Source organism: Clytia hemisphaerica, unplaced genomic scaffold, assembly GCF_902728285.1.
Source record: "Clytia hemisphaerica strain Z4C2 unplaced genomic scaffold, Clytia hemisphaerica genome assembly, whole genome shotgun sequence".
NCBI lineage: Eukaryota > Metazoa > Cnidaria > Hydrozoa > Leptothecata > Clytiidae > Clytia > Clytia hemisphaerica.
In genome coordinates, this window is record NW_027103788.1 from 42980 (window position 1) to 69610 (window position 26631).

Consider the following 26631-nt stretch of genomic DNA (forward strand, 5'->3'; position numbering starts at 1 on the left):
AAAAATTTGTCAACTTTCTCCTCCTCTACAGTATCAAGTGCTCGTTTCTCAGACATGGTAAAATATAACGATCAAAATAACAAAATGCACTTGGAGACCTCAACTAAATGAATCAAAGATCAAAAGTTTATCTGGGGGTATTTATAAGAAACGAAACACATTATTTTCGAACGTTTGTTTATCTTTTCTTTTAAACAAATTACATAATATTACATAACATTATCCTTTTTTATGTGCATTCAGTTTTGTAGTTATCAATTCATAATTACACAACTTATAAGAACGTCAACAGACTGTGTTTTGACGCTACATAATGCTACATCTAAGTGACGTTTTCTTAAGATTCGAATCGAACATTGGAGAATGTCGTTAATTAACGAACTATCAAATGTGACGTAATAAAATGTTGCGAATTATTCGAAATGTTTCCGATTTACAATTTATCTCACTATAAAAGAGTTCGAATTTTCGATTTATTCACTTGTCTCAAAGCTTTTACGAAGTGATAATAAGAGATTTACGATATTATTCATCATGCCTAGTACACGTGTTAGAACTGTTGAGGATAAATTACCTCAATTTACTTTGATTTTTTTTGCAATTGATGGTACCACCGTTATTAAAAGTACGGACCAATTGAAATGGGTAATCAGAGGAGAGACCTGCCGTATCAGGATCAACACCAAAGAAGTTTTGGATGGAAAGGTTCTAGCAATGAGAGGTAGGCACAAAACAATTCCAGTTCTTGTTGAACGATGCTAGATTTTTTATTAGCAACATTTCGATTGGGACAGGCTATGTCTATCCTATACGTAAAATACTCTTTTTCATACTTTATGCGTACAAACTTTCACGATTTCCGCGAAAATTCTAGGAAAGGCCATTCGAGAATACAGTATTTATGCTTCCGAAAAATTCTTGACAAAATAGAAGGTCTTTAAAACTTCAAACTCTAATTAAAATTTAACTTTTTTGGCATTTTTAGCCTGTTAAAAGATTAATGAGTTAAAGGACGTCCCTATCTAAGCAATTTTTTCATGTGAAAATTCTCAATTTTACGTCTTGATTCGCGAAAGTTTATGCTCACGAAAAATATTTTATCATTAAATTCGCGAAAGTAACTATCGTGAATTTCGCGATTTTTCGTCCTCGCGAAAGTTTGTACGCCTTAAGTATAAGAACAACGAGGCTCAAAATGGCCTAAAAACGTTTGTGACTAAGCAAGACTAGAGTCTACTTTTGGCAGGACTACCATCCAGTCTATAAAAAAACCATTAGGTGGACAAAGCTAATAGTTTCCTTATAGGACCCTGACTTGAAAATTTCATGCTCAAAAAGTATTTTTCCCACTAAAAATAGAATTAATTTAACTCATACTTTGGTCTATTTTTTACATTTTAGATACCAAGGAGGAACTCAATGATTTCGAGTTGGAGTGGGAGAAAACTCAAAACAAAGAGGTGGTCTCATCAGATACGGACACAGAACCAGAGGAAGAAGAAACAACTAAAGCGAAAGTGGTATGTAATTTTTATTTCTTCAGCCTTGCGGCTTCAGCTTCATCTCCGGTAGTATTTTGCTCTCGATTTGCGTTCGACCTGGAAAAAATATAGAATATTATTATCTTCGTAATGACCAATGGTATCAGAAACAATGATATATAAGTCCGGAGGGCTAGAAGTCAATCTCCTTGGTAGGATTTGAAACAACAAATCCTACCAAAGTTGGGCGGCCTTGAGCGGCTCGCCTGGTTTTTACACAAATGACAGATTGAAACTAAAATGTACCGCTAAATTTCGAAAAAAATATCAATCGTAAACAAAGGAATTGTTAGATTCAATCTTGTCGTCAAAAATGCGACGCATTTTTTAAAGCCTCACTTTTTCTTGCCTGAGAAAGGTTAGAGATTGAACTCTAGCCCTGTATCAGAAAGGGATGATTTGGCGGGAAGAGAAATACACTTTTTTATAAGAACTTTTTTGCCTCTCTGTACCACCATCCAGACGATACAAATTTTTTTGAAAAGACATTTATCCCTTTTCTTTTCTTTTTTGCAGAAATCCAAAACACCAAAGACGAAAACACCAAAGAAGGCAAAGATTGTCAAAACAAAGGCAAATAAAAAGGAACAAAAGAAGTCAGGAAAAGAAAAGAAGGTATTTATAAACTTACCTTAGAGATTTATGTAAACTTCTGGGATTTGATGGATCTAAAAGGAGATAAGATACTTCTTAAGTTGATTTTTTCTAGGCTGTCACAAAATAAAGATACTTTTATGGCAAAATTTCTTATTTGTATCAGATTTTGGGCAATTTGATTAAAAAGAGGGGCGATTTTGGGTAAAGGCAATGGATATTAATTTTGACAAACCACCATTTTTTCAATTTTGACCAGTATTTATTTACAAAATTAGTTTCCTTAAAGACAATCGATCGACGTTTATAGCAATCTTTTTCAAAGATAAAAGTTTTTTCAAAGAGTTCAAATTATATACATTTCTTGATCCTCTTACTAGTTGGATTGGGTTATTCCATTTTTAGTCCCTACAGGGGTATTGACGAACTTTTCAGGGGTCTTTCAACCCTTTTTTCCAAGGTTTTTTTTTGTATTTTCAAAAAATTTCTAAGGGGCTTTATGAAGATTTCCAGGGGTCAATAAAACTTTACAGGTTTTTTCCAACCTCTTGTTTCAGAAAATCAACAAAAAAAGAATTTTCCAGGGGGTGAAAACTCAATATCTAAGGGGTAAGCTGATGTTGAAAATTTCCAGGGGGTTTTGTAAAAAAAGTTTGTCAATAACTCTGTATGGTTTTTTAATATATAGATTACTTTAATCATAGAAATTTTAGCAAGACTAATTTTAGCGAATCACAATTTCAAAAAATTTCACGTGGATAAATTTTAGCGAATTGCCATTTCCAAAAAACTTTTTGAGATGTATGTATTTTGGTGAAAGTTCGAGATAAGCGTGTGTTTTACATTTTCTTACAGAACTCTAGGGACCGACAAAAATAAATATCTTTATTAGTTTTCGCAAAAAATCATTAAAAAAAGGAGACTTGGACTGGATTTAATTAAACTAATAGTAGGGGGAAATTTGTAAAAACGCTCGATTTTTTTAGTCAAAGCACTTGTTATACATTTTTGGAAAGCCAAGGGGTAGGGGAATTAAAATAACTTAGGTGCCAATTTTGTTTCGGACACTTTGGTGTGATTTTCGGACAAATACGACAGTCTCGGGCAAAAATCATAGGGTGAAAAATTAGTGAAAATTTTAACTTGAGAAAATGGAGACCTGTTGTATATTTTTGGAAAGCTCTCAAAAAATTAAGATTAGTGATATATTGAGAGTATAGGTGATTTCAGTACCTAACTCGAGATATCGAGCTTCCGAAAGCACTAAAACTGGACAAAACAGCTGTTTCTGGCTGAAAAACACTGAAAACACTGTTTTTAAGGATTAAAATCTCGAGTTAGGTAAAGAAATCACCTATACTCGCAATATATCACTAATCTTAATTTTTTGAGAGCTTTCCAAAAATATATAACAGGTCTCCAATTTCTCTAGCTGAAATTTTCATTATTTTTTCACCCTATGATTTTTGACTGAGACCATCGCATTTGTCCGAAAATCATACCAAAGTGTCCGAAACAAAATTGGCACCCAAGTTATTTCGATTCCCCTACCCCTTAGCTTTCCAAAAATGTATAACAAGTGCTTTGACTAAAAAAATCGAGCGACCTCAAAAAAACGAACAAATTTCCCCCTAAAATAATTGCATTTTGAAAAAATTTAGCGCTTATAAATTTTAGCGATCTGTCGATTCGGCATGTTTTAGCGAAAACAGGGAAAACTCGCTAAAATGCTAAAATTTCTACGATTAAAGTAGCCGATTATTGACTTTAAAAGCAACACAAGTTTCTAGAGCTTATTTTCAAACTTTCAGGAATATAAAATATAATTCAGGAATAGTGAAAATCAAATGAAATCAGGTTTACCTACCTTATTGGAACTAATTTTCACGGTCGAAAAAATATCCGAAAAATTGCATTTCATGGGTTCTAATTTTGGCGGTTTTTTACATTCTGGAATTTTTGCAGGTTTTAATTTTTGCGGTTTTGCCCTTTTTTGGACAAATTTCTTTCATTTTCCTAGGGATTTTTCAAGATTTTTTTTGACAAAAAAGCTAAAATTAAAACCCGCAAAAATTAGTTCCAATAAGGTACTAAAGTCACAATTAAAAAATAATTCTTATTGATTTAATGTATTATCCTTCTATCTATATTAGGTTGAAAAGGCAAAACGAAAATCAAAATTGGAGAAGGCACGAGAAGCTGATGCAAACCGGGTTGCATGCAAAGAAGTTCAACAGGTAAGCTAAGTTCCAGTGTTCAGTTTTAATTTCGGACTTTTTTTATTAAGCCTAGATAGCCATGAAATTTTAAGCCAAGCCAATTTCAATTATTTATTTAAGTTTTCTGACCAAGAAAAAAGATTGTCCCATAGCAACAATACGAAAGAAGTTTCTTAAAATCCTCATCACAAAAAATTCATATCTTATCTATTCCTATTTCAGCCACAATCAAGTATGCTTCAAGACGAAAAGATGAGGGAGGTAAATGGTTTTGTTTTTGATCGGATGACAATGGTGACCACCACAAAAAATAAAGACTCACCGCAATTTTCAATTGTTTCAAGTATGCCAAGATCGAAACCTGCTACTGTCCATTCCTCGTCAGCCACTTTGTCATCGACCGTCAATCATTCCTTGTCAGCAAGTTCAACTGTCTCGACCGTCCATCTTTCCTCGTCAGCAAGTTCGATCGCGTCGACTGTCCACTCCTCCATCACATCAACTGTCTTGACCGTACAGTCCTCCATTGCGTCAACAGTCTCGAATGTACAGTCCTCCATTGCGCCAACTGTCTCGACTGTCCAAGCCTCCATCGCATCAACTGTATTGACTGTCCAAGCCTCCATTATTTCAACTGTCTCGACTGTCCAGTCCTCCATTGTGCCAACTGTCTCGACTGTCCAGTCCTCCATTGTGCCAACTGTCTCGACTGTCAAGTCATCGTCAGCTAGCTCCACCGTTCATTCCTCGTCAGCAGCTAGCTCCACCGTTCATTCCTCGTCGCCAGCTAGCTCCACCGTTCATTCCTCGTCAGCAGCTAGCTCCACCGTTCATTCCTCGTCAGCAGCTAGCTCCACCGTTCATTCCTCGTCAGCAGCTAGCTCCACCGTTCATTCCTCGTCAGCAGCTAGCTCCACCGTTCATTCTGTGTCAGCAAGTTCGATCATTCAAATCAATTCCTCATCCTTAATGTCGACTGTCCATTCTACGTCTAGCCTACATCAGCCCATCCGACCAACTGCTTCTCCTTTGTTGACATCAACTCCAGGCTCAATCAATTACGGTGAAGTGGTTGATGATTCGTCAACTTCTTTTGAAATTCCAAATGCGTTGACAGACCACACCATGGAACCATTGACCACAAAACCATTTGATGTATCTGGACAAATTTTGTTAGAGCTGAGACAGCTACGCCAAGAAGTTTTTAAGTGGCAGGAGGCAACAATAAACTTGACCGGAATGATGGTTTCATTGCAGCAGCAGCAGCAGCATGTTCAACAACCAATCACCAATCAGCAACCACCACCAGAACAACCACAGTCATCTCAGGAAGTAGATTTGAATTTGGATTTGGTGGATGAGCTGTTAGGAAATACAAAAGGAAATCTTTCAGTTTATGAAATAAAACTTGTTGCGAAGGATGGGTTTGATTACATGAAAACGGTTTTTTCATCTCATCAGATGCTTCATTATACAATTTCTGGGTTGAGAGGTTATTTAAAATTCACGGAGGATGACATGGACAAAGTTTACCGTTATTTAACCAACAAATATAATTTAACAAAACCATACGTAAGCAATGCAATCATGCCAATTGTGTCTGATAAACTAAGAAAATATCGCAATAGTCATTTAAAGAAGCTCAACTAATTTTTTTCAGATTTTCTTGAACGGTTTTAAGTGTTGTCGTTGATTTTTTTTGCAGAACTTAATTTTCTTGATTCACTTGACACTGTAAAAAAATTAGTCAAGCCTTTTTAAAGTATTGTGATATTTCCTAGCTATACGTCAATCAGAGACAATCAGCATGATTGCTTCTTGCCTGTTTATAGTCGGCAGTATTTTGAAAAATTGACTTGACGCAATAATTTATTCGGTCTTTTTTGATTAAAATTTTGTCCTTTTGCAGCCTATTATTTTCTCAAATTCTCTTGATGCTAGAAAAAAGTCTTATCATGTAAGAGTAATGATTTTTTTGTCAATGGTAACCTTTCCACAATTTTAGTTTTTCATCACATTTTAACTATGAGATCAACTACTACATTTAGGTATTTACTTAACAAATTTGGGATGTAGTTTTTAGATTATAATCCATATTTTCATTGTAATACTAAAATAATTTCTCATTTCCAAGAGCTTTTTTTGAAAGATTTCAAACTTAAAGTTTCATTCTTCCTTTCCTGTGTTTCAAAATAGATTAAAAACTCAATATACAAAATACCTTACTTATTGTTAGAAATACAATGTACTTACCACAAATCTGGTTTCATGTTTCATAAGAGCAATAACATTAAATAGGTTTTCGAGATATTTCGTGCAGAGCACTGCTTCATTCAGTCACATGTGTGGAAAGGGTAATCTCAGTCTGTCAGCAGCGTTTTGGATCAAATTTACACACGTGATAAGTGTAAAATGCAGAACAATTTAGAAAAAAGAAATCTTATCTTTATAGAATTATAGAATGTAAAAAATACAATTGTGATCACAGAATTAGAAAAACTACATTGATTTGTCAAATATGATTAATAATATCTCCTAAAAGATAGTTTAAAACCAAGATAATAAGGTAAATTTACGTTCTGTATTTTAACTCGATCGGCCATTTTGGTTTATTTTTCTCGTATGCCATAAAACAAAAGGTTGTTCCGGAACGGTCCAGAACTAAAAAAAGGAACGGACCGGCCCATAACGGTCCGGTAGCGTTTTGTTTTGATGTTGTTTGTTATGTTTTTCATGGAACTATCTGAATGTCGATGGACAATTACGGATCGGACAGGACCGATAGAGACCGATAGAGACCGATAAAGACCGTTACAGTACGGTCCGAATTTTAATGTTATCCAAATCGCTTGTGATGACACAAATATGGTTTTGGTTTGAATAAAGAGGTTTGCTTCCTTCGGGAGGGTATAACTTCTTTTTTTTATACAATAAGTCGGAAATACTAGGGCGAGTTTGAATATTTATAAGCCTTCATATTCGTCATATCAGAAATTGAGCTGTACACGCTTTTTTTTTATAGGAATGGTGTAAATCCATTTCATCATGGATATTCTTAACTTTTTTGGGAAAATCATCCTAAAATATTCTTACAACATTCTTAGGTTAGGATCCTAATTGACAATCTTTAATTTAAAATGGTCTAAAAATGGCATTCTTAGCTTGAGTAGCAAAATTCTATGATGGTGATATTCTTAGCATATTCTTGATTTTTTGGCCATTTTCATCATGGACATTCTTATAAAGTGTATTCTTATATAAAAAAAAAAGCGTGTACTTGGTTTACTGATTTATGTGGTTTGTGAGAGATGCTCTTCTTTGATGTCTGAATTGCCACAAAGTAGATCCGTGGCCCTTATTCTGACTAAGTAGTGCAAAAGGGAGGGGTAATGGAAAATATTTAAGTAACTCGTGATAGTATGTGGATTGTATTATGTTCAAGTGTGAGAAAAAAGTGATTGAAACAGGAATGGAACAAAGAGAACATGATAGTCATTGATAAATCCTGACAGTCTATGAAAAAATATTGATTAAAATTGGAAATTAATGTTAAGCTATGTGATTTATTTATTAACTATGAAAATTGTTGATTGCCAACAAAAATTATTGGCAATCAAAAAAGGATTATTGATTGTCAATGAAAATTGATGACTGGCAATAAAAATTGTTGATTGTCAATGAAAATTGTTTATTATCGATAAAAATTGTTGATTATCAATAAAAATTGATAGTTGCCAATAAAAAATTATCGATTGACTATGAGAATTATTGATTATCAATAAAAATTATTGATTATCGATAAAAATTGTTGGTTTTCAATAAAAATTATTGATAATCCAATAAAAACTATTGATAATCCAAAAAAAGTTGTTGGTTGTCTAAGAAAAGCAGTTGGTTGTCAATAAAAAACATAGTTTGTGTCCAAAATCTATGTTTTTTGACTTAGTAGTGTTGTCATCGTTAGATTTTAGCACAGTAATCCGCTGTTGAATAAACTCGTTACGGAACTGTGTTAAAATTTTTGCATCTGCAGTTTCTTCAATCGTGACTGGTACATCCTTCAAAAAATAAAAATGTTTCTGTTCACATTCTTTCTCCCACTGTAACATATCCTGTCCTACTGCAATTTGGGCGTGTACTGTAATTACACTCGAAGGCATTGTAGATAGGGGAGACAATTTCCAATTCTTGCAAATAACCTGACCATTATCGAAAACTGCTTTGAGGTCAACATTTGGGATATTTTTCGGGAATGCGGCCTCGCGCATAACCCATTCTGTGATGGTTGGGCATGAGCCTGCTGGGGAAAGTTTGTAGGCCACTTCAACGGACTGTTTGGACCGTGTAACACGATGGAGCATCAGATTTTTCAAGAACGATATCGGAAGCACCATATTGGGACTCCAGCACCCATAAATTAGCTCGATTACCAGGGCCAGCTTGACAAAGTCATTGCTGCTCGAAGCATCGGTTATGTTGCATAACTGTCTCATCATATTGACAAGTAACTTCGGTCGCCTCTGTAGCCATTCTTCAGCCTGATAGTGATGGAGATGCTCGAAGTCAAGACTTTCCTCCAGTGCACGTGGTAGGTCCCTTTTGATGTCTTCAAGTAAGAATCCAGCCTTACAACCGTCGGTGTATCATCTATGTCCATGCGTTCCTCCCTGACAAAAATGTCACTTAGCCCAGCCTCACAGCAACGCTTGCAAATGTTTGTTGTTTGTTCTGTTATCACATTTCGTTCTTTAAATTGCTTCCTCTGTTGAGCATTTAGATTTGGCCCAAAAACCTTAAGAAGTTGCTCCTCACATGTATTTGAGCCTTCACTTGCCCTATAATATTAAACTGTTAAGTTAGTTATTATACGGATTAATTTTCACGAGATACTAATAAATGAAATAGAAATAGGAAAATTAAATTCCCGTCGAAATTTCTTCCTTTAAGGGTACCGTATTACTTTGAATAAACACCCCCTTCTTTTAAACACCCCCTCGAATAAACGCCCTTCCTAAAATCCGAAAGATTAAAAAGACGCCCGGGGTAATACGATCCCTTAAGAAAAAATTAAATGTGCAGCAACTGTGCAGACAATGTGCAAGTGAGCAATCTAGTGTGCAAGTAAATATTTAAGTGTGCAAGTAAATATTTAACTGTGCAAAAAGAATGCACACTTCAGACATTTGTATTTAAATGTGCAATTTTAGTGTGCAAAAAAAGTTAAATGTGCAACTTTACTGTGCGTAAAGAGTTGAATGTGCAATTTTACTGTGCACAAAATCAGGGGTGCAATTTTACTGTGCACAACATCAAGTGTGCATTTTTAGTGTGCATCACATAAAAAAATTAATGTGCAATTTCTCTAGTGTGTAAAAATTTTTCAAACTGAAGTGTGCATTTTTTATGTGCACAAATAGCTAAAGACTTAGAAAATTTTCCAAAAGCGAGCCACAAATTGTCTCACAAAGTAAGCAAAATTCTGTCCTAAATGTTTTTTTTTTTCTAGAAACTTTATTTGGTAGGTCAGTCTGTAGTGCAATAAATAAACCTATCATCATCTTATGGTTGCTTTGTGACACGTCAAAAAACTTTGAAAATGTCAAACTTCAACGTTACCAAAGAGCTCCACAAACAATAACCTTCCAAAACGACCAACCATTTTGTATTCTACTTTGATTTCCGATTTTAGAAGTCATGCGCGCGCAGAAAGTTTTCTGATGGCGTATTGGCGGCCGCCCACAGTGCGCCTTTTTTTATGTCGATGTCTTCAGTCGGGTTCAGCACCCGTGAAGCGTAAAAATTGAAAAAAATCGAGAAACACTCACTGAAAACCGGGATTTTTCATCTAGTTTCTTGGCGAGTTTCACAAACGAAACCTTTCAAGAGTCCAGAAGCAAATTCGATTTTCCCTACTGCAAGAGCTTCAAACGTTTAAAGTGACGTCAAAGAATCTAATGTTCGGAGCCCATGGCGTTCTAAATCTAAGCCCAAAACCTAAGGCTAAGTTATAAACATTCGAAAAAGTCGCAAAGTGAAATAGACGTTAATTGCAGAAAAAACGCAGGCGACATCTAGTATAGGCTACGAAACAACGTTTACCGCATGAACTAATAGTAACGATTTTAAGCGATTTAAGCATGATATGTTTGTGCCGTGAGGGACGAAGGGAGTTTTTCGCGAGCTGTTCGGGAAGTTACTGGTTAAATTCTCTTCTAGGAATGGCTCTGCAATAGATGGTGTTTTTTCCGCAAGAGATGGAGATTTGGCCCAAACCCGTATAACTTGCCGACTGAATCATGCAGCTAGACCCAACAGTCGCGACACTGTGATTATAATATTAAATACCAACGCATTTAATTAGCTCCTTCCCATGTACTATGCTCTCAAGTCACATAGTGATGTAATTTACAACCTTTCAAAATCAAAATTGGTTCTAATTGAACGTTCGCTACATACTTTTCTATATAATCAACAAACTTGCTAAGGCTCGAGCCCTCAAATAATAATTTGTTTTCTTTAAGTTAAAACGTGTTAGATAATCTGACAATAACAAGCCATAACTCTTGACCCAATGAGCATAAAAATATGGTATACTATCAAGGGCGCCAAAAAAAAATTTTCAGAAAAAGAGCTACATGGCTAAAGCGTCCCCAGGGCTGACTCAAAAATTGGAGTTGATTCTAAAAAAAAATTGTACATGGTATGTAGTACTTTATTGTTGTCTTTAAGAAAAAGTACCTTCTCCAATATCTTGGGTTGAAACAGTTTGACACCGTAAATTAAAAAAATAGTTCATGTATACCTTTTAGCCACTTTGCCATCTTGTGTACTGTAATATACTTTAACATAACGTAACATAGTATGCCAAATTCAATTTAATCGTTGTTATTTATTATTAATTTTCCTAGAAAGAATATAAAAGTGAATTAAAATTAATCAAACAGTACTTTCTATACAGCGATAATCCAAAGTATATAATTTCAGTCTAAAATGTTCGATCAACAAGACATGATTTGTTTAGAATTAAGAATAGAATATTAAGAATATTTAAACACGTTTCAGGGCACTCGAACTCTCGAGTTTTCGGAAAATAATTAAAAAATGCATAATATTAGAAAACATAGACAATTATTATTTATTCAATCAAATGTATTTATTACTTATTAAAGTTATCATCCAGCGTATATAGCATGCACAATATACATTACAGTATTAATTTAGGACAACTTTTCAAACTACAACAAACTAAAACTATAATTGCTATAATAAATACGATTTCGAAATAATTCGATTTACACTTTTTGTATAGAAAGAAATCATAGAATTTTTGACTTGATCTCCACAAGCAATGGTACTCCGAAATGTAGCAGCAATCTTTCCTCGATTCGAGCATCCGAACTGTAAAATTAAAAAAGACAAATATAATTAAGTAAGTAGATACAAAATACTAAACTAAATACTAGCATTAAACTCCCATGAGTGAGTAGAGTATTTCTATTTAGATCGTAAGACAGTTACATCAATATGCCAAAAACATTTTGTTCAACCACCTTCAGTTCAAGATAGGCCCCACCATAGAATGAACTTCCTTTTATAGGATGAACCATATTCATGTGGCTTTCAGCCTTGCACTCCATTTCAGAGATAGATCGTAAGATGAAAATTTAAGTAATAGAGTATAAAATAATTGGATTTAAGGCAACTTACGATTCTTTACATCCATTTGAGTCATTTTGTCATCTAGTAATTGTTTTCCAATAAGGTATCTGTAAAAAATTAAATAATTCATTTATTAGCAAATATTTTATAAGAACAATGGTGGTAAATATTGCCAAAAATTGAGTACAATAAAAGAGCAATCATGAGCCTGGGATGACAGAATTTTAAGCAAATCAAGGGTCGAATTATTAAAAATAGGGTATTAAGCTGACAAAGTTTCTTTATAGAGAAAAAGATAGTAATGTGTTACGTATCTTTTTGAAATCATCTTTTTGACATCCAAGATAATATACATCATTATTGTATAATCGACTTGAGATAATGAAATTAATTATATATTATTCTGAAAGGTATAAAATGATCGTTTTAAAGAATCGCTTTGGGAAAATACAAAAATAACACCCGTGTCACAGACCCACTGGAAAATTGCACTCCAAAACCATCCCCACTGTATTTTTAAACCTTAGAACAATATAATTTCTATCCCCATCGGGACTTCATCGGGACTTCAATAGGAATTTTTATCCCACTGAAGAAAAAGTTTTTCTGGGGCTGTGAGACAGGGGTGTAGAATAATAATAACATACATTACAGAAGTCTTGGGGCTTATTGTTGCGAGTGATAGGAAGAGTATCATATATTAACATAAGACGTTAAAAGCTCAGCTGTTAGGTTAAGGAGTTATGAGGTTAAGTAGTATACAAGTCTAGGATCTAATAAAAACTAACCTGAAAATATATTGAAATTCTGATAGCCTTATCACTAACAGATCAGTTTATTATATACTTAACTTAGGTATTGTATACTTAACGATGAACGGCTGTCTAACCGCACCTGTGTTATGTTAACCATGCACAGGAGACTATAAAAAATAATCATACACAATAATAATGAAAAAATCAATTAATTACCTGTGTAAACCATGCACAGGAGACTATATGAAAATTAAATAATATCAAGTGGCCTTGTTTTTTATATAAGGTGTTCATATTGATCGTTGCTTTTCTTATCCCCATCCTATCGAAATTCAAATGTAACTCAACATTGATGAGAAAACAAACAGAGTCAAACTTATTTGAAAACAAAGCCTTTAATCATCCCTATAGGATTAAGATATAAAGATAGCCATATAGTTTGACACATATATGCCATACAGCCATATATGTCTAGACACTTCAACTAAACAGTATCGAGGTTCATCCTGATTAAATAATCTACATTCTATCATTTTCAATTTGACAATTTTTTAACTGAGAGTGTATGCAGCTGTCATCTTACCTAAATGCTGAGGAACTTTTGTAATCTAAGCAAAAATTATGTATCACAATTTGCCAACGGGCACATAGTGAATACTAAAGATTTTTTGACTGAGAGTGTATGCAGCTGTCATCTTACCTAAATGCTGAGGAACTATTGTAATCTAAGCAAAAATTATGTATCATAATTTGCCAACGGGCACATACACTATATACATTAAAATAACTATTATCCTTATAGTACGTCAAACAACAAGTGAATACTAAAGATTTTTTAACTGAGAGTGTATGCAGATGTCATCTTACCTAAATGCTGAGGAACTATTGTAATCTAAGCAAAAACTATGTATCATAATTTGCCAACGGGCACATAGTAAATACTAAAGATTTTTTAGCTAAGAGTGTATGCAGATGTCATCTTACCTAAATGCTGAGGAACTATTGTAATCTAAGCAAAAATTATGTATCATAATTTGCCAACGGGCACATACACTATATAAGTTAAAATAACTATTATCCTTAAAGTACGTCAAACAATGCTCAAGATAAACCACTTTTTATTATATGAATAATTTTTAATCTTTCATTACTAAATTCTTCTATTGTTAACCGGTTACTTTTTCAAAGCAGGCTACACGGCTTTTTGCGCAATGCAATTGGTTCTTTTCGCATGACGACGGGCCTACACTGCCCAGAGTTACCCGTCATTAGTAAGAAAATTCATTGTGACGTCACTTTTTCAAAGGAAAATGAACAATGCGTTTACATCATTTTTCTCATTTTTTGTTTCAGAAAATAAAACAATTTTTGATCTCTTTGCCCTTGTTTTTTTTCGCTTTATTTCGCAATTTTTCCTGGATAAAGCGCTAAAAATCAATCGAAGCTGAAGGAAACGGTTAACAAATACAATAATGATCGGTTTTTTCGGGCTGTACTGAAAATATTTCTCAGTACAGCCCTCACTAACCGGTCATTATTGTATTAATTTAGTACATTAATAACCTGAGCGACAATCAAAATTTCCAAGACAGCAATTTTTCAATCAGACAATCAGATTCAATGGAATTTCGAGCAAAAATAAAGAATTTAAAATAAAATAACAACATAAAATGAAGACCAATCTAATCACATTCTAAAATATTGGGGAAATGAGCAATATATGAGCCCATACATACACATTGTTCCATGATTGTATCAATGTCTATGACGTAGTGGGTAGATGTCGGAGAATTTGTAAACAAAAATATGTAGATATTTGTTAGCAAGTTTGATGTCTGAATCAGTCATTCCTGAATTGAGTAGCAAGCTGATAGAATGGGCAAATAAATAAAAGTGTTGAAATTGATTGTCCGGGAGCACACCAAGCAAGACAGGATAAAAATAATATAAAACAAATGATCGGAATTCTGAAGCTTTCCAGTACCCAAGATTTTTATGAATTGATCTTGGTGGTCTTGAAATTTGATTTGGTGGTTTCATGGCCAATAACCTTTCTTCAGCTTTGAACAAATTATGAAAAATAGAAAAAGGTTCCTTTTTATGTGTTGGATCAAACCAAAGTGTCATCATTAATCTAGTTACACCAAGGAGACAACCATGCATGTAGTCGATACAGGTACCTTTTATTATATCAAAATAAGGAAGAATCATTAATGATGATGGACCTTTGACACCAGAAACAGGGGTTTTTGATTCAGAGCTTAGCACTTCTTTTGCCTTTTCTAAAGTCCCAGATGATGTTCTAGATGGTCCAGTAGGATTTTCAGTCTGAAAAGGAAAACAGCGAACTGTTCCACGTTTTTTACCAGTTTTATCTGTCTGTTCAGACTTCCCCTGTTGAAGACACTTGTGGCAACCAAAAAAGGAGTTAAACTGCTGAAAATTTATCACAGAAGCTTTTGCTGGTAAATCAAATGTTGCTCCAAGGACCATTACACGCATTAAAACAGATTCATTTATTTGGACTCCATTCAATGTCAAGTCATTCAAGCTTTCAAGTTGTGGGGGAAGGAAACTCAACATGTTTGGGTGAGAATTTCCATAAAACAAACCACTGATCAAAATATTTTCCCGCTTTTTTCTGTCAGAAAAAGGAAGTTCATTGATGGAATGTAGAACAGGCCATAACGAGGACTTGGAACTTTTGAATACAGGTATGCCATCTGTGTTAAGGATGAGAGAGATGTTATGAGGATTATCCAAAAAGCCGCCTGCAACAGATTGTTCCTTGTAAAGGGTACCATCATAAATGTCTCTTGTAGATTTGGCAGTACGGTTAAAACGGTGGTGTAGTTTATCCAACATACCATTCCGATTAAAAATACTTTTGAGTTGTTGTTGAAGATCAAACTGCACAAAATACGCAACTTCCATAGACTCAGAAGTATGTTGGGGGCATTCAAGATTAGGACAGTGCATGCAACCTGTTTCCACTTTCAGCATACATATTTTACAAAAATGATGAATAACAACTTTTGGTGATATGGATGAGAAAATCTTCTTGAAGTGATAGAGTGAGCGTGGAAAAATATTACCTGGTGGAAGAAGTAAGCTCAACATCTTAATAAGCATAGACAAACAAGAGCCAGAGAGTTTGAATTTCTGACAAAAAACCATTATCATGACTAATGCAGAACCCAAATTAGTTGTTGAACCATTGTATAAGGGCTCCTGGAAATCTTTCATTGGATTATCATCATTTTCTTGTGGGTCTGTAGAAGAAATGATCAAATTTCATTGAATGCCAAGTCTGGATGAACTTGTTGGAATATAAAAAAATAAAACATTTTACACAACATTCTTTAATGTCGTTATTGTCATTATCTGAAAAATCAAATGAAATTGGTGGTCAATGTCGGGTGTTCCTATTTCAAATGGATTTTGTCTTATGAAACCAAAGATTGATCAATTTTTCCTGGACAGACGTAACATTTACAAAATGTTTTATTTGTTTATATTCCAACAAGTATTTGGATGGATCTGGGCAAAACTTCAAAGTCACAAATTACATAAGGTGAAAATAAAAAAACTCTTGGGTACCTAATAGCCAGGGGTTTTGGAGTAAGCAGGGGGCTTGGAAAAAATCTCAAAACTTAATAAGCGGGGGGGAGGGGGGATGGAATAAACATGTCCTGTGTGGAAAATTTTCGAAAAGGAGGCTAATACAGTAGAATTTGGGCAAGAGGGAACTTTCAAAAAAAATTTTCAAAAATCAATAAGCTGGGGGGGGGGTGGAATAAGAATGAAAAATTAATTAGCGACCCCCCCCCCGCTATTAGGTACCCGAGAGTAGCTGTTATTCATTTTTAATATTTGTTTGGGAAGAATGCGACATTCTTTTGAATAACTATTACTCCAGCAGAATTCTCTAATTGATAATTTCATATAATTGATTACAAACACAATTTATCCTGTCTGTACTGGCTGGAGTAGTTTGTTATTCAATAGACCGTTGCTTTCTCCCAAATGACTATGATGAGGCTGAGGTGTGTCCATACAAACAGACAATGTAATTCAGCTTGAAGCAGCAAAGAGTAATTAGCTTACCATTACAATAAAAGTCTTCAAAGATGTCATCATCCTCGTTGTCATCAGCAAAAAAAGATAAAGGATCTTGATACTTGTTGTCTAAAGATTCGGCCAATTCACCATCCTCTGAGGTACCAATAGAAGCAAAATCTAAAAAGTCGATTTATATATATACCGTATAACTTCATGTAAGGCTGACACACCTTGTCTAATTCCTGGACTGGTCCCTGCATGGTTGGGCCAGGTTTTTGAAGAGAGAAATCCAGGATTTTGTTTTCTTTTCATCATCAAAGTTTTGGGTAAAAGTGTGATTCTCACTACTTAACGAAAATCAATGTTTGAGCTTGGACCTGACACATGTTTAGGCAAAAAATATGTTTTGCTATTTTAGCCCGAACATCATGACCAAGAAATGTCCAGAAAAGGGTCGTTGACAGAGCTGGACAGAGTACACTTTTGCTAAACCCCAACGTCCCCCATTCACTGTGTACGTAAGTACTATAATAGTATGGACGCACACCTAAACTTAACATAGCCTGACAGTTATAAATGCTCTGTTCCTACCCCCTAAACATATTATTTTCTTTGTATATATTTTGTTTATTTTTTATGTCCTATTATTCCGCTTCTTTTTAAAACTGTACATACTATATACCTAACTACTTTGGGTGATAATAAAGAGATATATATATATAGCCTTTTGAGTTCAGAAAGGTACACAAGCAAAGTATTAAAGACCAACTCTAATGTAATAAATAATAAAAATATACCCTCTGACTTCAGCAGGATAAAATGTAGCTACCCAAGTAAAAAAATTAAAATATTATAAAACATAGCTACATAAACCCAAATGATCTGCAAATGATAGTTCCTCATCTTCTAGTCTTAAAAGTACCCAGGCAAAAGACCCAAAAGATTTTTATACTTTCCTATATACAGTCTTTGGCTTTTCCTGGACATATCCATGATAGATCTCAATCCGCACATTATTTTTACAGTTAAAAAAAAACGAAAAACGAAAGTGAAACTTCCTAGTCTTGTGTAAAAGGGTCACGATACGAAAAACCTCTCTCTGGTTCAGCCCACCCAGCCACTGTGCCGTATAAAATCACACGCTTATTTTATAAGAATAACTTCTACTAGAATATCAGGGTCAGATTTCGAAGTTAGAACAAACAGGCATATTGTTTAGAACAATAGAAAAATAAGTATTATGTTCACCCTAAGCCAAAGTACACTATGCTTATAAAAAAAGCTCGTGTACAACCTTAAATTATGAAAGGCTGAGAAGGAGAGACTAAAAAAGCACAGAATGAAACTCGTTTTCTTATAAATAAAATTAAATAAAATATATTGAACTGGGTTGCATTACGTACCATGAAGAAGTCTTTCAATAGAAAATTCATCTGTTGGTTCAGGATCATCGTCACTATCAATTTCATTACTTTGACAGTAATCACTTTCTACCTCTGACAATACCATGTCAGCTTCCTCAACCTTCTCATCTGCGACAGGGGTGTTTTTAGTATTTTGCCCAACTAATTTACACTCACTAAATAAATCACCATCGTCGTCCGAGTCAGTCTCACAAAAGTTCATCGCATCGTAAGGATCTATGGGTTTCAAACTACAATTAGAGGCAGGTATCGACTCGTAAAGTAAGTCGCAGCATGAATCCATTTCCATCATTTCACTTTCTCCATCAGACCAAGACGCCATCTTGAAAGGTCAAGTCAAAAATAAAATCGAACGGGATCTGGGACCTAACAAAACCCCGCCTTTATTTACGTATCCAAGGTTGCGACCAAATATGGCGGCCAACATTGGAACGGCTTCATCTCAAAAAAAATTCGAAAGTAAAAGCCCCGCCACTTTTCTCGGTTTGGTTTTCCTGGTCGCATACGCGTTTTTACATCCAATCAGGCAATTGTTTTTCAAAATGGAAAGAGTTCAGAGGAATCGAAAAGAAAACCCAAAATTCAAACAAAGTGATGAAATCGGTAAGAGTATTTTTCAGTGACATACCCATCTAATTTTGTCTCGAAAAATCCTACAATCTCTCGTGATTCTATTCTAAAGGAAGAAGAAGAAATGGGGAAAAAGGAAAAGTAATTTAAATAGGATCGGGATAATCAATTTTAAGATTTTAATATCTTTTCATATCCTTTTTTTTTATTTTTAAAAGAAAATACACACGCTTTTTTTTAAACAAGAATATCTTCTATAAGAATATTAGGGTGGAAATTTCTTCCGGGAAGAGCCTAATTTGTCACTTGTATTTGGTGAACTTTGATGCAGAAATATAATTTTAGCTACCCACATGAACTCCATACAAAAAGGTGTATGCTAACATAAAAAAATATATTATAAGTTATGTATACAAAAAATACCAAAATGTAGTATCCAGACAAAAAAATCAGAAATTTTATAGCACACTGAAAATTGTTAATCTCATCTTTCCAGAATTTCTCCAAAAAACCAGAAAAATATAAATCGTCATTTTAAAAGAAAATTTCCTTTGATCAAAGTAGCATCGTTTCAAAGTGTTATTTTGTACAAATAACCAATTTCATGTTGCAAAAGTCAGCACTTTTAAAATTACATGGGTATTTATGAAGGAAGGTCTGAGATTTTAGTACTGACCCCCACACCCTACTGTGAAAGGTCAACTTATAAAAACCTCACTCGATAATTTTACTCTTTTCAGGTTCTGACGATGGGCCACTCGTAACCATCATTTTTACAGAGCCAGAGGCTGATGGCAACCATCTTACGTTGACTCTTCCGTTCAACAAATTCAAGCCTCTGAACGAAAAGGGTGAAAGTATCCCACTGTCAGGGATAAAAGTTGGTCGACGTGGTTTTTTCTGGTATCCACATCACAAGAGATACTACGAAGCTTGCGTGACAGCTGTTGCCAAAAAACGAAAAGGTAATTGTCCAGTCCAATAATTTTGATTGATATTTGTGACTACCATTATACTTTTGAATCCAAGACGGTCAAGACGGTGCTAATGGACCAAACAAACTTCCATCTCTTCTTTGTATTTTCATCTTCGATCAAAGCCTCAGCACCTGTCAAGAGATAAATTCGTCATTCGATTAATTAAAAGTGACATCTTAATTGCATAAGGACTTAACTTTACGCCCAGGTGGTATTTACCTTTGGTAAGATTTTGATAAGATTTTGAATCTAGAGGGTCTATTGAGAAAGACTAGACTGAAGAATGAAAAATATTTCATCTTTCAGGGGCCAGGGAGTGCCAGGCGGAACAAAAAGAAGATTGTACCTTAGATGGAATCGATAAAGGTATTGATTCTATAATCTTAGAACTTTTTATTGTTTGTAGCTCTTTGGCACTAGCTTAACCTTTCAAATTAAAATCTCAATCTTTGCTAAGGAGCAATGCACAAATACCATGTAATTCTATAAACATATTTTCAACTATCTTTTTCTTTTTCAACTCAAGAAAACGTACTCACACAACCAAAGACTAAAAAAACAAAGCAGAAAAGAGCCTCTACAGAAGAAGGTAATGCCTAGAATGACACAGAAAAACACATCTTGCTTATATTTCTTTAATTTCTAAATTAGAACTTTTCAGCTTTTAAACTAGTAAAAGCGCTTTCAAATCGAAACAGCCAAGTAAGCAAGAATATCACTTTCAATTCCTAGTAATGAAGACTGACACGAAAATGGAAGTCAAAAAGACTAAAAAGCAAGATCCTGAAATAGGTATACCACAAAAGTTTACTTAGTAATATATTGAAGAATCAAATTAACAAACCTGTGCATGCAGTCCTAAATCTTATTGAGTCTCTGATCCAAAATAATTTCAAGCCCCAATTGAAAAATTCAAAGTCTCTCTACCCTATTTATGCCATTTTTTAGTGAAAGCAGACAAGGCAGCAAAAAAGGCAATCAAAAAGACAGATGAAATACTCTCGTCTATTATCATCAACAAAAGTGGCGGTAAGCAGAATGTGTTAAAACAGTGAAGTTTCAAAATATCTTGGGTTTATCTATGCAGTTTAGTTCTTGTCATGGCTACAGCTTAAAAATTCAATCTTAAAGCTAAAGAAAATTTAAGATAATCAGTTCAGAAATTTTGAACAATACTTCACTTTCTATTTAAATCTTAGACAAATCTTTTGAGCTTAACGAGAATATCCTTGACAACTGGGTCCAAAACTTTGACGGTAAGACATTTCTCTTTGAGTTTAAGGCATAAACCGTAATTATTTATCAGCAACCATGTTTCTGTTGCCCTACCAATTAAATTAAAAATTTCAATTCAAAACTTCCAGGATATATAATAGTGGTTTTGATGATTTTTTCTCTCAAAATATTATTCATAAAAAATGGGCATAAGATAAAAGAAGTTGCAGTTGCAATTTTTACATATTGTTTACCTTTAAATTGTTTTTAGAATTAATGGGATCTAAAGGCAATGAGCTAAAAAGTGCTGACACAGCAAAAGATACACCTGTAGGTAAGGCACCACCAGGAAACTTAGAATGATTATTAAATGATGGTGAAACCTTCATTAAACATAAGCAGTTTTTTTAGAAAGATCTTCCTTGACTTTGGATTCAACCTTGACAGAACAGCAAAAGTTATGAACTAAGTTTTCTCTACATTTATTTTAAAATTTTAAACATAAACAGTTAATGAGAATTTTTCATTTTCAAGATTTTGAGATGGTTACAAAAAAGGACAAGATTGATGAGGTATCAAACATTGAAAAAACCAAAGCCACATTAACAAGCAAACCATGTGAGTAAAATTTTAGTACAAAGAAATTGAACTCAACTGTATTGAAATAATGTTCAATTGGTTTTTGTCACTCCCAACAAATGCTGAAAGTTATTGACCAAACTTGTGGATATAGGCTATTTCTACCCTCACCTGTTAGCTAATGCATATACCTTGTATCTGATTTTAGGGCAATCATTCATTCACGAAGAATCTAGCAACAACATGGTAGAGGCAATAGGCACCTCGTATTTAGAAAAAGAGGGTTTAAAATCTTACACCACATTGATGAAAAAGCCCAGTAAGTAAATTGCAATATTATAAACAAAAAATGTTTTAGAAATCGAGCAAGAGATATAAAATTTAGAGTTAAGCTAGAAACCAGAATGTTGCGTATAACAGGGCCCCAACCAAACCATACCGCTATTACTTTTAGGTAAAAAAGTAAAGCACGAATCCACCGACAAGAACAAGAATCTGACGAACTTGCCTACAAAGGAGGACAATTTTTTGAAAACCTTACCAACATTGGATAAGTCAAGTGAGTCTGCTTTTCACATAGATTGCTGATTAAAAGTTACAAATTTAGAGATGAGTTTTCAAGAGAAACCTTTGAAAAGTAATGGTGATCTCTAACCTAGTTCCAAAACTCCATTCAAGTAGGTTAAACTTAATAGCTGATGTTTTTTATGATAGTGATAGTGTATTAAAATGTTGCCTAGTATACTTTGAATCAAAATTGAATTATCTACTTTTTTCTTTCAGCAAAAAGTCCAGTATTCGACCAGCAAAAACGTTAGCTATATTTTAATTTGAATTAATTCCTAACCTACCCGTATGATTTCAAAAGCTTAAAAATGTTTCTAAGGGTTTTGTTCGCTTCATGCAAATTAGTACGAGAAAGCAATTAAATTGTTGCATATTGCCAACAGAAAATATCTAGCATTTTTTCTTTTTTCTCTATAAACAAGTCTGCATTTTAAAACCAGTAATAAAAATCATCCTACCTGTTTCAATTCAGGCTTTCAACCAAGCAGCAAGATGTCTTTGGGTGCTGGAAATAAAGAAGGTGAGTTATTTGTAATTGAGGCTGCGTGAGACTTTTGAGTTAACTTAGTATCAAAATAAATAAGTGTTCAGTCGATTAAGTTGTTGTCTTTCAAAAGCTTAAAAATTTTTCTAAGGGTTTTGTTCGCTTCATGCAAATTAGTACGAGAAAGCAATACAATTGTTGCATATTGCCAACAGAAAATATCTAGCATTTTTTCTTTTTTCTCCATAACCAAGTCTGCATTTTAAAACCATTGTAATAAAAATCATCCTACCTGTTTCAATTCAGGCTTTCAGCCAAGCAGCAAGATGTCTTTGGGTGCTGGAAATAAAGAAGGTGAGATATTTGTAATTGATAATATCATGATAATGTACGTTAGCGTATTATGTGATCACTTAATAGAACTAGAACTAGAGGCTGCGTGAGACTTTTGAGTTAACTTAGTATCAAAATAAATAAGTGTTCAGTCGATTAAGTTGTTGTCTTCATTTATTTCATTACAATATTAGAATCAGTGAGTAACACAGAAACCTCTCTTAGGTGGCTCGTGTACAAATTGCAGAAAGATGCAAAGAGAGCTTCAATTAGCAAACGAAAAGCTTAAAGAATACGGTGAGATTATAAATTTTCCAATTCTGCTCTAAAATAAAATTGTTTGGAAACCAAAAACTGTGCCTGTGTATGCTCATAACATAACATTTATATAGAAAAAAACATGTAGCCTGTGAATGAATAGGACATGGGGAAATCTGTGACCATGTTACTCTTTAAAGACCCTACATACATCCACACAACACCCAGCCTTGTTCACCATAACCTCTTTTCTCTTAGAGTCAACTTTCAGTAATTTGGGCAGGCTAGTTCCTGATTTAGTGACAGTCACGCAACAAATCAGCCATTCCTTCCCAAATGGCAAAAAAACCACAGTAAGTTGAATTTGCCACTATATACTCACATCTTATTAATAACTCAATCAAAATGCACTTGTAAGTTAAAAAAAACACCATTATCAAATTAGTAAATTCAGCTTATACCCTGTCAAGAAAAAAGCTTTAATGAAAGCAAGTTTTATAAGGACTTGTAAGAATATCCTTTTCTCATAGATTGTTCCTGCGAGTATGACCCTTGACCAGCACGAGGAAGTGCTTCCTGGAACAGACCAAGTGAGTAGTGTATCTATTAAAGTTGGTTAAGTGATAAATTTAGGAAAGAAATTTTCATAAAGTGAGAATATCTAAAATAAACTTTTTTACGAAAACAATGAGGCTAAAAAATTCTTAAAGTAAGTGGAGCCTGTAATGGTTGAGTTTAAAGTAAACTTAGGATCAAATTGGTGGAAAATTAGAGTTTTAACCCAACATACATCTGTTTTCAAAACAGCACCAGCAGCAAGAAAAAATTACTTGAATGTGTATAAGAAACTGAAAACTTTGTTACTTTCTATATAGATGAACTCAACTCCTGTAATGACGGACAGAGCTATGACCTTTGAGAGTACTCCAACAACAGACAGAAAACATAAAAAGGCATTAGACGTCAGCACCGGTTATCTTAGCAATTCAGATATGCAGGTAGGTAACAGTAAAAGTTTATTTCTCATGAAAATATTAGATTCTCCTTAAGTACCATGATTAATAATTGCGAAAATTATTAAAACCTTTGGATTTGCGTAATTCGCAAAATATAATCCTTGCGAAAAAATTTAAGATCACGATTTTAGCCTGAACCCCTAGGAAAATGAAAGAAATTCGGTCAAAAAGGGGCTGATTAGTGAAATGTTAATTTTCATGTCTCGCGAAAATAAGTTCCCACAAAAATTAATCCCCTTAAGGTATCTCAAACTGTCTCAAACACTTACCGGAACCAAGCACTCAGTCCTGCTCAGTCTAACTACAGATTTATTTTCATAACTTTACAAACCTTTAGCAAGAAATGATACTCCCAATGACGAACCATGTTAAGTTGACGGTGGCAGAAATAAAGGTGTTGAAAAGGAAGAGCGATAAATACCAAAAATGGACACCGGTTTTCAATACCATCGTCAAGAAATACTTCGACGAGAAAACTTTGAGGAAGTAAGAAAACAATTTCTTTCTTATAAAAAATAGACTCTTCCAGTTTAACTCTGATACAACAAGGACACATTTATTCTTGTTTTCTGTCACATTGGGCCATTCCAGAAAATTTTTGTTACCCGACGTCAGACAATACGCATTTTTTAATTTTTTCTAGCTTCGGAAATAATTTTTATTTTCAAGTGGTGGTCGAGAATTCTGATAAAAATCCATGTATATACTTTTGCAAAAAGCATCTGAAATTCCACATTTTTTTAACTCAATGGCCTTGGAAATTTTGAATTTTATTAGTTACACGCAGTCTAATAAAATACTTTTACCCTCTAAAATCCTGTGTTGTCCGTCCCCTGGTTTATATACAGACAAATTCTGGAATGCCCATTGATTTTGAGTGCCGTTTTGTAAATTCAGCCAAATGTTTTGAAATCAAAAAATAAAAACATCACATCATGAACATCAAGCATTTAGGAGTAATTAGTAGGGCAAAGAAAGTGCTAAATGTTCCACTTAAAACTTTAAGGTCGTCAGCACAAGGCAAGGAAAACAAAAAGACTAGAAAGTCAAAGCCAGCATTGAACAAAAAAATTGTTGCCGATCTTTTGGGTAAGTAGAATAAGACTTCTTCATCTTTTATACCATACTTATTTTGACAAAATTGGAGAGCAAACTTGAAATTTGCCAAATTAAGTTCTTGCCGCCAAAATCAAAAAAATTCCTGGTTTGCCAAAATAAGTTATCGCCATAAGAAAAAAATTAGAATTGGTCGTTTGTTAAAATTAGTTTCCACCAAAAAAAGTTCCCTTTAAAGGTTAACTTTCTTGATACCTTCAGGGAAAAAATTAAATTTGGCAAAATTTGATTTCCGTCGGTGGTGGAAAAATTAAAAATATTCAGTCAAGAACTTATATTTGAGGAGACACCATTCAAAAAGTACCAGAAAGTTCTTAACTCTGAGAGAGGATGCTTGGTAAAGCATACAGGCATGCATGGGGGAAAGGGATAATCTACGTACACTTTATAAAGCTGTTTTTCTAATTAATTTATCCACCTTTTTTAATATGAAAGTTTTTGAAATGTACACTTTATGAGTTTTGAGAAATATACAGCAAATACGACTTTTCCTTGCTCTCGCAAACAGTACAAATAGAAATGAAGAAGTTTATAACTAACCTGATTTGGTTTTGATTTGTTAGAATTGGGCAAGAACAAGTATGGATTGGAAGAATCTAAGGTGACTGAACAGTTGAATGCCAAGTGTGGTGGTGCTCGTCGAAGATATAGTAAGTTATTGCAAAAGATCGCCAGGATAATTACAGATATTTCAGCATAGTGTAGATTCCCTGTTTCGAAGCCTTCGTGAAAAGTGATCAAAAGAAATACTTGGATGTCTCGTGGCCGATTTGTTTCAACAATTTCCACTCTATCATATATGTGAAATAAATAAAGCGGGTACATGGAAGTTCATTTGTCTGTTGTATAAATTCACGCGGGCCGAGCGACCATCTCTTTCACCGATTGTTTTATAAATAAGAATGATTATCGTTGCCGTAAAAATCGTAACACGAGGGCGTGCGAAATGGGCGGCAAAAAGATGGAAGATGGATGAACGGGCGGTAAAGATTGGTTTTTCACGGCGGTAAACTGTTTGAGTTTATATTTCGATATTTACTTCTTTTTTATCAGGGTTAAAACGCAAGAAGATGAGAGCCAATGGCGAAGTCCTTCCCCCATCATCATCGGATGAGAGCGACAATGAAGATGACGAATGAGTGTTTTTTTACTTACATTTTTCAACTCTTGTGATAATTCATACTTTTTTATTACTTCACACTTTCATAGGCATTCTTAGAAATTAGAAAAAGACTTTATGTTCCTATTGGTATTATCCAATT

At 34.1% G+C, this 26631-nt stretch overlaps 2 protein-coding genes across 2 annotated transcripts; both read left to right on the top strand.

The window, feature by feature from the left end:
- Window positions 1-412: 412 nt before the first annotated feature.
- LOC136806232 (uncharacterized) lies at window positions 413-6004 on the top strand. Its single transcript, XM_067062791.1, has 5 exons — window positions 413-721; window positions 1402-1520; window positions 2058-2156; window positions 4289-4372; window positions 4577-6004. Exons 1-5 carry the CDS (start codon window positions 535-537, stop codon window positions 6002-6004), a joined length of 1917 nt encoding a protein of 638 aa, XP_066918892.1. The 5' UTR covers window positions 413-534.
- Window positions 6005-19752: 13748 nt separating this feature from the next.
- LOC136806227 (uncharacterized) lies at window positions 19753-26631 on the top strand. Its single transcript, XM_067062787.1, has 20 exons — window positions 19753-19789; window positions 20108-20167; window positions 20328-20390; window positions 20534-20593; window positions 20750-20830; window positions 21001-21057; window positions 21288-21350; window positions 21551-21634; window positions 21804-21914; window positions 22050-22154; window positions 22379-22408; window positions 22635-22682; window positions 23205-23276; window positions 23496-23590; window positions 23768-23827; window positions 24113-24235; window positions 24591-24739; window positions 25260-25342; window positions 25933-26019; window positions 26423-26631. The coding sequence occupies exons 4-20, from the start codon at window positions 20536-20538 to the stop codon at window positions 26506-26508; spliced, it is 1392 nt and encodes a 463-aa protein (XP_066918888.1). The 5' UTR covers window positions 19753-19789; window positions 20108-20167; window positions 20328-20390; window positions 20534-20535; the 3' UTR covers window positions 26509-26631.